The 11,949-nt window shown below is 36.9% G+C and overlaps 1 protein-coding gene across 1 annotated transcript; it reads right to left on the bottom strand.

The window, feature by feature from the left end:
• Positions 1-152: 152 nt before the first annotated feature.
• On the bottom strand, positions 153-10,056 carry atoh1b (atonal bHLH transcription factor 1b). The gene is made up of 3 exons (XM_049468258.1): positions 9,966-10,056; positions 3,464-3,925; positions 153-1,696 (listed from the first exon to the last, which is right to left on the bottom strand). Exons 1-3 carry the CDS (start codon positions 10,054-10,056, stop codon positions 1,119-1,121), a joined length of 1,131 nt encoding a protein of 376 aa, XP_049324215.1. The 3' UTR covers positions 153-1,118.
• Positions 10,057-11,949: the final 1,893 nt, after the last annotated feature.

Below are 11,949 nucleotides of genomic sequence, written 5' to 3'. Positions count from 1 at the left end.
TACTGTATGTGTATGATGATATAGCATGATGACCAGGAGTAAATAAATATAATATATATTATATACTGTATGTTGTAAACAATAAACCAGTGAATGCTTTTTGACTATTAAATTATTTTTTATTAAACACATTTCCTGTTAAAAATAAAAATAAAAAAAACAGATACAAAGAACGTACATAAATAGCAGTTGATTCATTTGCAGTTGACTTAAATCCAAAAAAAAAAAGGAAATGTCAATCAAAATGCAGGCTATGCTCAGCCAATAAAGTGCAGCTACAGGGCCTGGAGAAGAGATGGGCTGCGTCCCAAATGCGTACGAATTAGCAAATTAGTAAGACTAGCTAGGATTTAGTTGGAGTATGAAGTATGCAGTGTAGTTTGGATAAAAGTGATGAGAAAATAAATGAGTTTAGTGTCAATTTATAGTCTTTATCGTATTACACTGTGCGCCTGGATAAGTTTAATTTACTTTTAAAATATTGAGAAAACCGGTTGCCTTAAAAGTGAGTTAAGGGGTAATGAAAACTGTACATAAAAGTTAGCACAACTTAGAACATCAAGTTATTGATGTACAACTAAAGGGAAAGTTGATTTTTATTTCTAAGTTAGCCCAGGGGGAATCACTACACACTGATGGTGAGTGTTAGTCTGTCAGAAACTGTTGGACACACCCAGTATGCAAATAGATTGTGACCAATGGACGCCAATGAAAAAAAGAAGCTGCCACTATTGTGGTTCAACATGTTGGTTCAACTCAAAGATCTCAGTTTGAATAGTACAGTATATGTGCCCACAAATGTTCAACTAACTCAAAATATATAGTTGAGTATTGTTTAGAAGTATCCAATTTTATGTAAAACAGACTAAGTGTATTGTATGCAATTGGGACGCAGCCATGGTTAACATTCTGTGTGCCGTTGCAGGTTGTTCGTCTTTTCTTTTCTTTTCTTTTTCTTAGTTTTTTGTCCATTTTTCTCAGGTAATAATTCTCAATAGTCTACTAAACATCTACCCGCACTATTTGGTCCCTCTTAACGTCTACTAAAACACAGACAGATCAGATGACATCATCATAAGAGTGCCTCTTTTCGCACGTATGCACCACTATGCACCGGGTCAGCACCCCCTGGACTGTCCGTCCTCGGCGTCGCTGAAGTGGGACGACTCTCCGTCGCTGGCGCTGGACAGTGTGATGACCTCGCTCTTCTTCTCTGGACTGTAGTGGACAGTAGGTGTGGACAGGATGAGCAGACGTCCCTCAGGGACGCCGGCGTCTCGTTCGAGGCACGCCGGAGCCAGAGTGGGCGTCTCCACCGGACATGTCCTTATGATCCGCTCCGTTTGATAGGGGCTCCTGCACTCGGACCTGACCACGCCCTCCAGCAGCTCGGACAGCTCGGCGATGTAGATCTGGGCCATCTGCAGCGTGTCGTACTTGGAGAGCTTCTTCTCGTTCTCCAGAGACGGAATGACGCTCCGCAGCTTATCGAAAGCCCGGTTCAGACCGTGCATCCGCCGCCTCTCCCGGGCGTTCGCCGCCACCCGCCGGTGCCTCTGGGGGGCGCTCAGGTGCTGCTGCTGTTGCTGTTTGGCCCCGGACTCTTTGTCTCTGTTGTTTTCCTCTTCTGGAACAGTAGGGGCGGGGCTTCCTGCACATTTATCCAGCGTGACGTCCAACGAGGCGTGGGTGTACACTGTGAGGGTGGGCGATATAAAAAACAAAAAATTAACATCACAATACTTTGATGCAAGATATCTATTGTGATATTTGGTTCTTTGATTTTTTTGCAATGAAAAATTACTTTAAAATTGTAAAATAGATTAAAAAAACTGTTATTTATGAACCACAAAAAAAATAAATAAAATAAAATAATGAGAAAGCAGCCTGTTATGACATCAGCTACTTATTACATTGCAGCGTATCCATTTATTATACAGTAGTTCTGATACTACAATTTGTTCAATTAGGTGTTTTAATAATTCATAATCGTGTTTTTATTACTTTTATGCAACTTTAATCATAATGCAGTGATTTAATTTGTTTTTATTTTAATCCTAAAAGGCTATTTTTCAGTATGCAATAAAATAAAAAAAACAAGGTGCAAAATGCAAGAATGGGCGAATATATATATAATAAAATAATATGTTACAATTCTTGCAAGATGCAAGATATCGATACAATATACAATATTAATTTCTCCAATTGTGTGGGCATAAAAAATTAATGAATAAAATAAGATGTCATAATAGTACCTCATTTTTTGCATATGTCTTTTTTAAAATATAGTTCATGCTGTTTTATCTGTATTTATTATATTATATAATAATAAAAAGAAAAAAAAAACTTTAACATTAATCTTTTGCGATACTTTGAGGCGAGATATCTATTATGTTAGTTTTTTTTTCTCCAATTTTGGTTTGTTCACCTTAAGAAATATACAAAAAAAAGCTGTTTAATGATCTACAAATACTGATCATTTTCTGATACCCAGAAAAATGTATAAAATATTATTTATCACAATAATTATAAAAAAATAATCATATGGTCTATTCATAATACACTATAAAAAGAGAACTAAGAATTATAACTATTATTATAGTCATAATCAGTGTTTTTATTAGTGTTGAGTTAGAGTTGAGTTGATTTCTCTCAAAATCTCTTTAAAAAAGTATTTTTTTTTTTTTTTAGAAGCTGAAATAAATAAAAATCATGGGATTTCTGTGTTTAATGATCTTCAAATACTGATCATTTTCTGATACCCAGAAAAATGTATAAAAATATGACTTATGATAATGATAATAAAAAAATCATCCTATGATCCATTTCTAATACACTATAAAAACCTTTAGAACTAAGAATTATAACTATTATTATAGTCATAATCAGTGTTTTTATTAGTATTGAGTTAGAGTTGAGTCAATTTCTCTCAAAATCTCTTTTAAAAAGTATTTTTTTAGAAGCTGAAATAAATAAAAATCAAGGGATTTCTGTGTTTAATGATCTACAAATACTGATAATTTTAAAATAACTTATAAAATACTAAAAATTCATACAGTTCATTCCTCATACACTATAAAAACCTTTAGAACTAAGAATTATAACTATTATTATAGTCATAATCAATGTTTTTATTAGTGTTGAGTTAGAGTTGAGTCAATTTCTCACAAAATCTCTTTAAAAAAGTATTTTTTTTAAGCTGAAATTAATCAAAATCATGGGATTTCTGTGTTTAATGATCTTCAGATACTGATACTGATTCAGATTTTTTTTCTGATACCCAGAATAATGTATAAAAATATGATTTACCTTTAGAACTAAGAATTATATATATTATTATAGTCATAATCAGTGTTTTTATTAGTGTTGGGTTAGAGTTGAGTCTGTTTCTCTCAAAATCTCTTTAAAAAAGTCTTTTTTTAAGCTGATTAATAAAAATTGTGGGGTTTCTGTGTGAACTGACCTGAGCGCAGTCCGGCGGGTGTATAGGAGTGTCCAGCAGGGCTGATCCAGCCTCGCAGGTCAGCGCAGGTCACTCTGGGATGTTCAGACAGAGAGAAAGCCTCCAGCTGTTTGGGCATGTTCACATCTGACCAGCTCAGGACTTTAGTGTTGGAAGTCATTCCTGCAGAGGGTGTGAAGAACAGCAGCAGACGCAGCAGATCTGTGAACTCCACAGATGTCCAGGCCTGAACTTTAACACTGAGAAAATACAGAAAACAGCCTGATCTGATTCTGACTCTCTGAAGGAACTCAGCTCCTGATCCTGCAGTGAAGATGAAGCCTCCTGAGATCCTGTCTTGCCTCCTCTTGGTCCTGTCTTGCCTCCCTCCAGGTTCCTTGATTGCCTTTTTAGTGCCCCCGCCCACCACCTCCACCCCCTCCCCTGGGAGGTGCAGCCAATAGCAGGAGTTCTCCGCCGGCCCTGGAAGAAAGGAGGATCTGTGTTTTCACACTGTAGGATGACAATTGTTCTCTGGTGATTGATGGATGTTCCTAAATTAGAAGGTAAGAAGTTCTGCTCAGGGACTGTTTTACATTATGATCGAACCACATCCCCCCAAAAGCTTGAGTTAAATAGATAAGTGACTGACTGATTAACCCTATGTATAGGTTTATGTTTGATTAAAATAAACATTGTTGTTTTATTCTATAAACTACAGACAACATTTCTCTTAAATCCCAAATAAAAATATTGTAGTTAAGAGCATTTATTTGCAGAAAATAAACAAAAAATGGCTGAAATAACAAACAAAAAAAAAAGATGCAGAGCTTTCAGACCTCAAATAATTGTACAAAAAAAAACAAGTTCATATTCATAAAGTTTTAGGAGTTCAGAAATCAATATTTGGTGGAATCATGCATCTTGGCATCATGTTCTCCTCCACCAGTCTTACACACTGCTTTTGGATAACTTTATGCTGCTTTACTCCTGGTACAAAAATGCAAGCAGTTCAGTTTGGTGGTTTGATGGTTTGTGATCATCCATCTTCCTCTTGATTATATTCCAGAGGTTTTCAATTAAGTCATCTTCATTAAGTGGTCTCTTATTTTTTTTTAATTTGGAACAATGGAAGTCAATGTAAAAAGAGTTTATTTCGGGTATTTTTTTTATATTTCTCATTCATAATAGTTCATTAAGAAATTTTGGCACATTGAAAAGTCCTGTCCAGACGGGATTAGTTTCTCAGGGGGTTTTGAGGTAATTTTCTCTTTTATTGTTTTTTTTTTTTTACTCTGTGATTTTATTCTCATCCAGAACGACCATGTACATGTTTTTTCTCAGACGTCCTCTGAGATAAAAAATTACAGACTGAATTATCTACTGTTTTTCTTAATAATTAATTCTTAATTTAATTAATTAATAATTTCTTAATAATTGCACTTCGGCTGCCCGTTTCCACGGAGATCCCTGTAAACACAACAGCGAGTGGAAATGGAGGAGCTACTGAACGCTGCGATGTCATGTGACCGAGAAAAAAGCCTAAAAACTCACTGCTCCTCCTGTTTTTTCAATTGCAGTCTGGATGCAGGAGTTTTATCACTAGAATAGAAGTAGAAGTTGAATATTTTTCACAGACGCCCCACTGAGAAACAAATCCCATCCTGATAGGACTTCATTTTGTTTTTAATTGGACAGCGACGAAATACAGATAATGGCCAGAAAAAAGACACATATATTGTCCTTAAACAAAACTACAGATAAACAAACAACTGTTTAAAAAAAAGAGGAAAAATAAGCGTTAAATACAAAAATAAAACAAATCTTCGTTAGGACTTCCTTATGCTTACGCAATGGAATTGGCGAGCAGTAAAATTGAGACAGAAGCTGAGAGAACAGTGTGTGTGTGTGTGTGTGTGTGTGTGTGTGTGTGTGTGTGTGTGTGTGTTTGTATCTGTTCTCAAATAAACTGTAAAAGTGAGTGTCCTGTTCGCGGCAGTAAAAGCAGCAGGTGGGAGGCAGGTACGGGTGGAGCGCACCTGTCACACACCTGAGTTTACTCCAGGCAAGCAATGAATCATTCATGGCAACAATATTTGGTGAATAATATGAAGGGGGCGTGGCCACCGTGGGGAAGTCGTAAAGGATGCAGTCACAACAGACTGCTGCGGGATCAGTGACCCTGATTTCAAGTTCATTTGTTTAAAAGTGGCTATAAAAGGAGAATAATAAAATACATTAACTTATTAATTACTTAGTACAAGTTTATCATCTTTTCACAGATGCTTTCTTGTTGTTCTTCTGTGTTTTTTTTTAGTGCTTAATTCCTGATTGAACTGGTACCAATTAGCCATTGAGGTGTTTATGGTCAGCTGGCACATATATTGGCCGGTCAGCTCATGCTGTGTGATTCTGAATGGCAGATTTTTGATGTTTTGATATGGAAACTTGTGACTTCATGTCAGATTGTTGTGTGTTATGCAGAAAAAAGAGCGTTTGAAACTTTAAAATGTGAGTAAAACAGAAAATGTGTTGAGAAGAGACTTGAGAAGATGTTATATTAAATAATTGTGCTATACATCTCATTTTAGCGTGTTAGCAACTGAAAAAAAACTGTAATGATCTAGAAATACTGATACTGGCCAGAAACAAACAAAAAAAAACATATATTAACCTTAAACTTAAAAACAAGTTCATTTGTTTAGAAGTAAGCTATAAAAAAGAAAATGATAAAGGAAATTAACTTACTAATTACTTATACTTGCTAATACGTTACCAAGTGTAATTTTACCGTATTTCCACACATGTTTTCTTGGTAATTCTACTTAAAAAAAAAAAAACATTTTGTTTGCTCTGAAATTTTTTTTGCTGAATGACCTTAATAGTTGAAAAGTCATTTTTAACTTTTGTAAGGTTGGGTTAAGTTTTTACAGTGTTTACCGGATTATTTTCAGTGTATAAATTCCTAGGATCCTACAGTTTTAAACAGAATGAACTGGGTAAATCTGCTTTTAGCTACAGAGCATTCAATACAAAAAACTCTAAAACTCAAAAAAATCAGCTCACTGGAGTCACTAAATCATTTTAGTCAGTTTTAGTCGAGTTTTTCTTTTACCTGTCATTATTTCTTTTTTAAATCTAATTTTCTGTTTAACATTTTAGCCTTTTTCTTCATTTTATTTATTTTATTCATTTTCTTCTTTTATTTATTGTTTTCCTTGTTTTATTTTTGGGCTTTTACTTTTTCATTTCATTTATTTTATACCTTTTTACTATCCTAATTATTTATCTTTTTATTTTATTGCTTTACATTTTAGCCTGTCCACTTATCATTTTATTCTGAATTATTTTATTTATTCTTAATTAAATATTATGCTGTTTGCTAGTTTTTTTGTTTTAAATGCTTTTACCTTTTAATTTTAATTTTTATACATAACAGGAGGGTTAAATATATAAATAAAGAAACTGCTTTATTTTTTTTTTCTGTATTGGCATCTCCATTCAGATGTGCAGATAGGAGACCCGGCCCTTCATCATCATCATCATCATCATCAGTAGCAGCATCAGAGACCGGCCTTGTTTTAGTGATTTGGAAGAGGGGTGGCATGGCTGGGGGGTGGGGATAGTTGTTTGGTGGGCGGAGACGCTGGTGGGCCCCAGCATTGCTGGTGTCTCTCAGTGAGAGATGAATAGAGGGCCAGCCTCAGCCACGGCGGCTGCTGTCCCCTGGCACCCGTCACTCGGTCGGGGGCCCGGCACGTCTCCCATATGCCGTCCGGCGCTGGGGGACAGTTTAACTCCGGCTCCAGCCGTGACCAAGAGTTAATCACACTAAACACACTTCAGATTCACTGCTTTCTACTGAGACCCCGCTGAGGGGCCACGGCCCCCCGGGGCCACGGGGTTCGGGTCTGTTTTTGGGAAAATCGCCAAGATATCTCAGTTTATGGCTCATTATAATATTCATAATAATAATGTTTATTCATATCTACTGGCGTGATAGTTTAAAATAAATCAATAAACATAGAACATAATAAATACATTTATTTATTAATTATTTATTTATGAACCACTATTAACTATTAACAATTTTAATTATTATAAAATGCCATTTATGCTTTATTTATTTACCACATTCAGCAGGTGCTCCTAATAATGCAGACAAATTCACTAAAAAGCTAATTTCACAGTTTTTCTTAACATTTTAACACAGTTTTTTTCATATTTTAGTTTTTTGAGACATCTACGTCATCAGTGTGATTATTTAAAACAAAAACCTATAAAATACTATATAAATGACTATTTGATGATATGATGAAGTGCATACATAATAATAATAATTCTTAATTAATAAATACTATAATAATTGTTTCTTGGTGGATTATATGTTTGTGTGAAAAAATATTGATTAAAAATGATCAATATAATGATATATTTGATATAATGGATATATCATTAATGGATATGCCAATATCATTTTTATATATAATATGTTTGTGTTAAAAAAATATTTCTAAAAATGATCAGTATAATGATACAATATAATGTATAATAATAGTGAAAGTGCGGATATATAATATATAATAATATAAATGATTTATTAATTATATATAAATAATGATATAAATAGAAAGACAAAAAATAATATACATATATTCGTTTTTTTGAAGTATTATTTTTTGAAGTGCACTGCATATTTAAAAAAAAATAAAATAAAAGATTCACATAATTACTCTTAATAACAACTTTATAACTTCTTGGCAACTCATGCAGAACAAAATGGGTCAAACTATAGTATTTTTTGTTTGTATGTTTTAATTTGTTTTAAAAAAAATTATCAAATATAATACAAATTATTAACAAAAAAGTAATTTTGTAAAGTATTATTATTGCAAAGTATTATTTAATTTATTTAATTTAATGTTTACTCTAGTTTATTAATTAGTATTTTACTACTTTAATTAAGATATTTGTTTAGAAAGTTTTTAGTGTTTATCTGATGGTTCAGGGTTTGAAGAGTTTGAAGTGTGAAGAGTTACTTAAGGGACATTTGCATTTCTAAACACTGATACAGAGGTGTGTGTGTGTGAGTGTGTGTGTGTGTGTGAGTGTGTGTGTTAGACAGGCAGTAAATATTAAGTGTAAGTAAGGAAATCAGCGTGACCTGCTACCCCGTCAGAGGGTTAATGAGGCTTGGCCGAGCTGAATAAATGGCCACGCTCTCCCTCCATTCATTTTTCTCCATGCATATTTAATGCCCGCTAGCCCACTGCTGGCGCAACAGCCTGCAGCCCTGCCGCATAGAGAATGAGGAGCCTGGCACACACTTCCCATCTGCTGTGGCCCGGGACCGGCGAGGGGGGGGCTGACGGGGAAGGTGTCAGGAGCACATCAAAGGTCAGTCCGCCCCCCCCCCCGCCCCCCCCGCGGTGCTGCTGCTGGAGCACACTGGGGCAGACGGTCACTTGGGCCGGAGCCACGGCCCGACAGACTGCAGGCTGGAGCGCTCGATAAGTCACTCGGGCTTCGGTCAGATATCTGCTCAGTTCAGACCTTTCAACACAAATCTCAGAACAGGGGCGTCCCATGATTCGGGACAATGCACTGTTGCGATTGGGAGAATCAAGCCCCTCTCCTTCCTTCAAACTGGCCCGAAACACGTTAGCACGTTAGCATGTTAGCACTGTTAGCCTGGTTAAAGTTTCTTTTTCAATTTGCTGTCTCGTCAGTCATCGTCCAACCTGTCGATTCTCATGTCTGCATAACTGCAGCTCTGACTGTAGTTATAATCAGGAGGAAGATGGATGATCCCTAGCCACCAAACCACACTGAACGTCTTGAATTTTTGCACCAGGAGCGGCATAAAGCTATCCAAAAGCAGTGTGTAAGACTGGTGGAGGAGAACATGATGCCAAGATATAGATTTCTGAACTCTTAAAACTTTATGAATATGAATGAATGAATGTTTTCTTAACATTATTTAAGCTCTGAAAGCTCCACTCATAAAATGCTATGCATATTATCATTATTATTATTTAAGCCATAATACACGAGAGGAAGTGCTATAATGCGTAATATTGGCACTGCTGTGGTGCAGTCGTAGGTGTGGTGCAGTGAAAATATTACACGTTATAAGTTGAAAAAGGTTGAGAAGATATAATCTGTTTGTTCATAAACACTTTGCAAGTTAGAGAGCTTTAGTTACAGTGCATTACCAGCTGATAACAGCACTCTTAAAAAGGCCTCTTATCCAATCACATTGCAGGGCCAGAATTAACTGTGGTATAATGTTATAGATTAAACCATAGGCTATTACCATTATTATTAACTATTATAATAGAAGTTATTAGTGATCAGTCTGATTAGACAGTATAGCACTCATCCGCTTCATCCCACAAGTACTCTTACCCCTACAGCCCAGTCCTGGGGAGGGGGGCTTCTCTGATCAGGTGAGCACTGGCTCAGGTGCACCTGTTGCAGAGGCCCGTGGCCCCTGTCCGAAACAGCGCAGGCACGCACGCACGAGCACGCTTCAGCACCATGCTGCGCCTCTGGCCACGCGCAGTACCGCCCCCGTGTCCGCCCCGGGCGCGAGGTCTCCCACCGGGGGGCATCCTTCCTCGAGACCCACTGAAGCGCGAGCCCAGAGACCTGCGTGTAAGCGCGCGCTCTCGTGCGTTCCGCGTTTAAGTTAATTAAGGAGCGTTAAGGAGCGCGCGCCTCCGCCTCCCACACAATGGAGCCTATATGAGAGGAGGACGCGGCGGTCTCGCGCGCGGCCCTTTGATGTTTTAGCTGTGTAATTACCCCCCCATTCACCCGCGCGCGCGGGGCAGATTCACCCAGAAATGAAGAAGGAAAGGATGAGGCTCATTAATCTGGGAAGTGGGAGGGACAGGGGGATCATTACAGTAAGACGGGGTGTGGGGGTAATTGATCAGCTGTTATAATCACTATTAACCCTTCATTAACTGAGGGGTGAAGTGTGGAGGGGAAATGGAGAACAGACAAACATTTCCTCACTGTAGCCCCGCCCACTTCCAGAGCTGATCACACTGCTGATAACAACAACAGCAACAACAGCACAGGGGTCTATATATGTTCTCTACATTATAAATAAATAGTGAAGTGATATAGTCTATGAAGGAACTTAAAAATGTAATGTAGTAATTTAATTATAAAAAAAAAACATTTGTCAAACAAACCAAAAGAGCTGTTAACTTGTCTGGTAATTCTGATGAACTTATCCTGTGCAACAGAGGAAACTCTTGCTATCCCTTTCCTAAGGCAGTCCTGATGAGTGCCAGTTTCATTATATTTTTTACTTAGTTCTAATATAAACTAGCCATAATGAGTGAAAATAGAACCTGATCCAAGTGATTAATAAGTTGTTTATTGGTGCAGCCAAAGATGCACATGCACTAGGAAAAACCCAATAGAGCAATTAACAAAACAAACAAAAAAACATGAATAGTAATTATTGTGTCACATGTTAAATGATTATCGTCTTTGGTAAGCTAGATAGAAACTGGATGGATATCAATAGAAAGAAATATCTATATTTTTCATATATACAGCTCTGAAATAATGAGTGTCTTTTATTTCCCAAATTAAAAAAAAACCTCTGGAATATAATATAGTGGAAGATGGATGATCAAACCAAACTGAACTGCTTGAATTTTCACAGTGTGTAAGACTGGTGGAGGAGAACATGATGCCAAGATGCATGAAAACCAGAGTTATTCCACCAAATATTGATTTTATGAATATGAACTTGTTTTCTTTGAGGTCTGAAAGCTCTGCATCTTTTTTGTTTATTCAGACATTTCTCATTTTCTGCAAATAAATGCTCTAAATGACAATACTTTTATTTCGAATTTGTTAAAACTGTTGTCTGTAGTTTATAGAATAAAACAACAATGTTAATTTTACTCAAACATAAACCTATAAATAGCAAAATCAGAGAAGTTTATGAATGGTCATGCCAATACTTGATACTGGTGTTCCCAGTCCAGCTCTGTATCAATCAAGCACTGTGTGTGCGTGTGTTTGTGTGTGTGTGTGTGTGTGTGTGTGTGTGTGTGTGTGTGTGTGTGTAAGGGTAGAGAGTAAAAGTCCGACGCACAGCGGGAGCACTTCCATTCTTCCAGTCTGTCTGAACTTGCAGTCGGATGGAGATGGTGAAGGCCACGGCTCCACCGCAGTGACTGGAATATTAAACAGGGGCGTCAGACGGGTCCAGTCACCACACTGACCTCAGAGACCGCTCAGAACCGGTCCAGCTGTACACAGAGCCCTGACACTCTCTGAGTGCTGGAGCTAATCTGCTGGGAGGAGCCGAGACGAACTCAGGTCTTTAAGTTCAGGAAACAGAATTTACACTGTAACCCATAGACATTAAAATGCATTTGGTCTATTCTGCAGCTCTAACAGCTTCTAACAGTCTTAAAGAAAAATTCTCAACGTAATTTTCTGCATTAATTTTTGACATATTAGCCAAACAATAT

This window comes from Astyanax mexicanus, chromosome 19 (assembly GCF_023375975.1).
Source record: "Astyanax mexicanus isolate ESR-SI-001 chromosome 19, AstMex3_surface, whole genome shotgun sequence".
NCBI lineage: Eukaryota > Metazoa > Chordata > Actinopteri > Characiformes > Acestrorhamphidae > Astyanax > Astyanax mexicanus.
The sequence above is the reverse complement of the archived record's forward strand: the minus strand, read 5'-3'. Positions and strand labels throughout refer to the sequence as shown.

Excerpts from the sequence above, each read along its gene's own strand:
- atoh1b (XM_049468258.1), bottom strand. The coding sequence starts at position 10,056 with ATGCCCCCCGGTGGGAGACCTCGCGCCCGGGGCGGACACGGGGGCGGT. Across the intron at positions 3,926-9,965 it reads CATGGTGCTGAAGCGTGCTC|GGCCGGCGGAGAACTCCTGC; the intron begins GTGCGTGCGTGC and ends CCTTTCTTCCAG. Across the intron at positions 1,697-3,463 it reads ACCCGCCGGACTGCGCTCAG|TGTACACCCACGCCTCGTTG; the intron begins GTCAGTTCACAC and ends CCACCCTCACAG.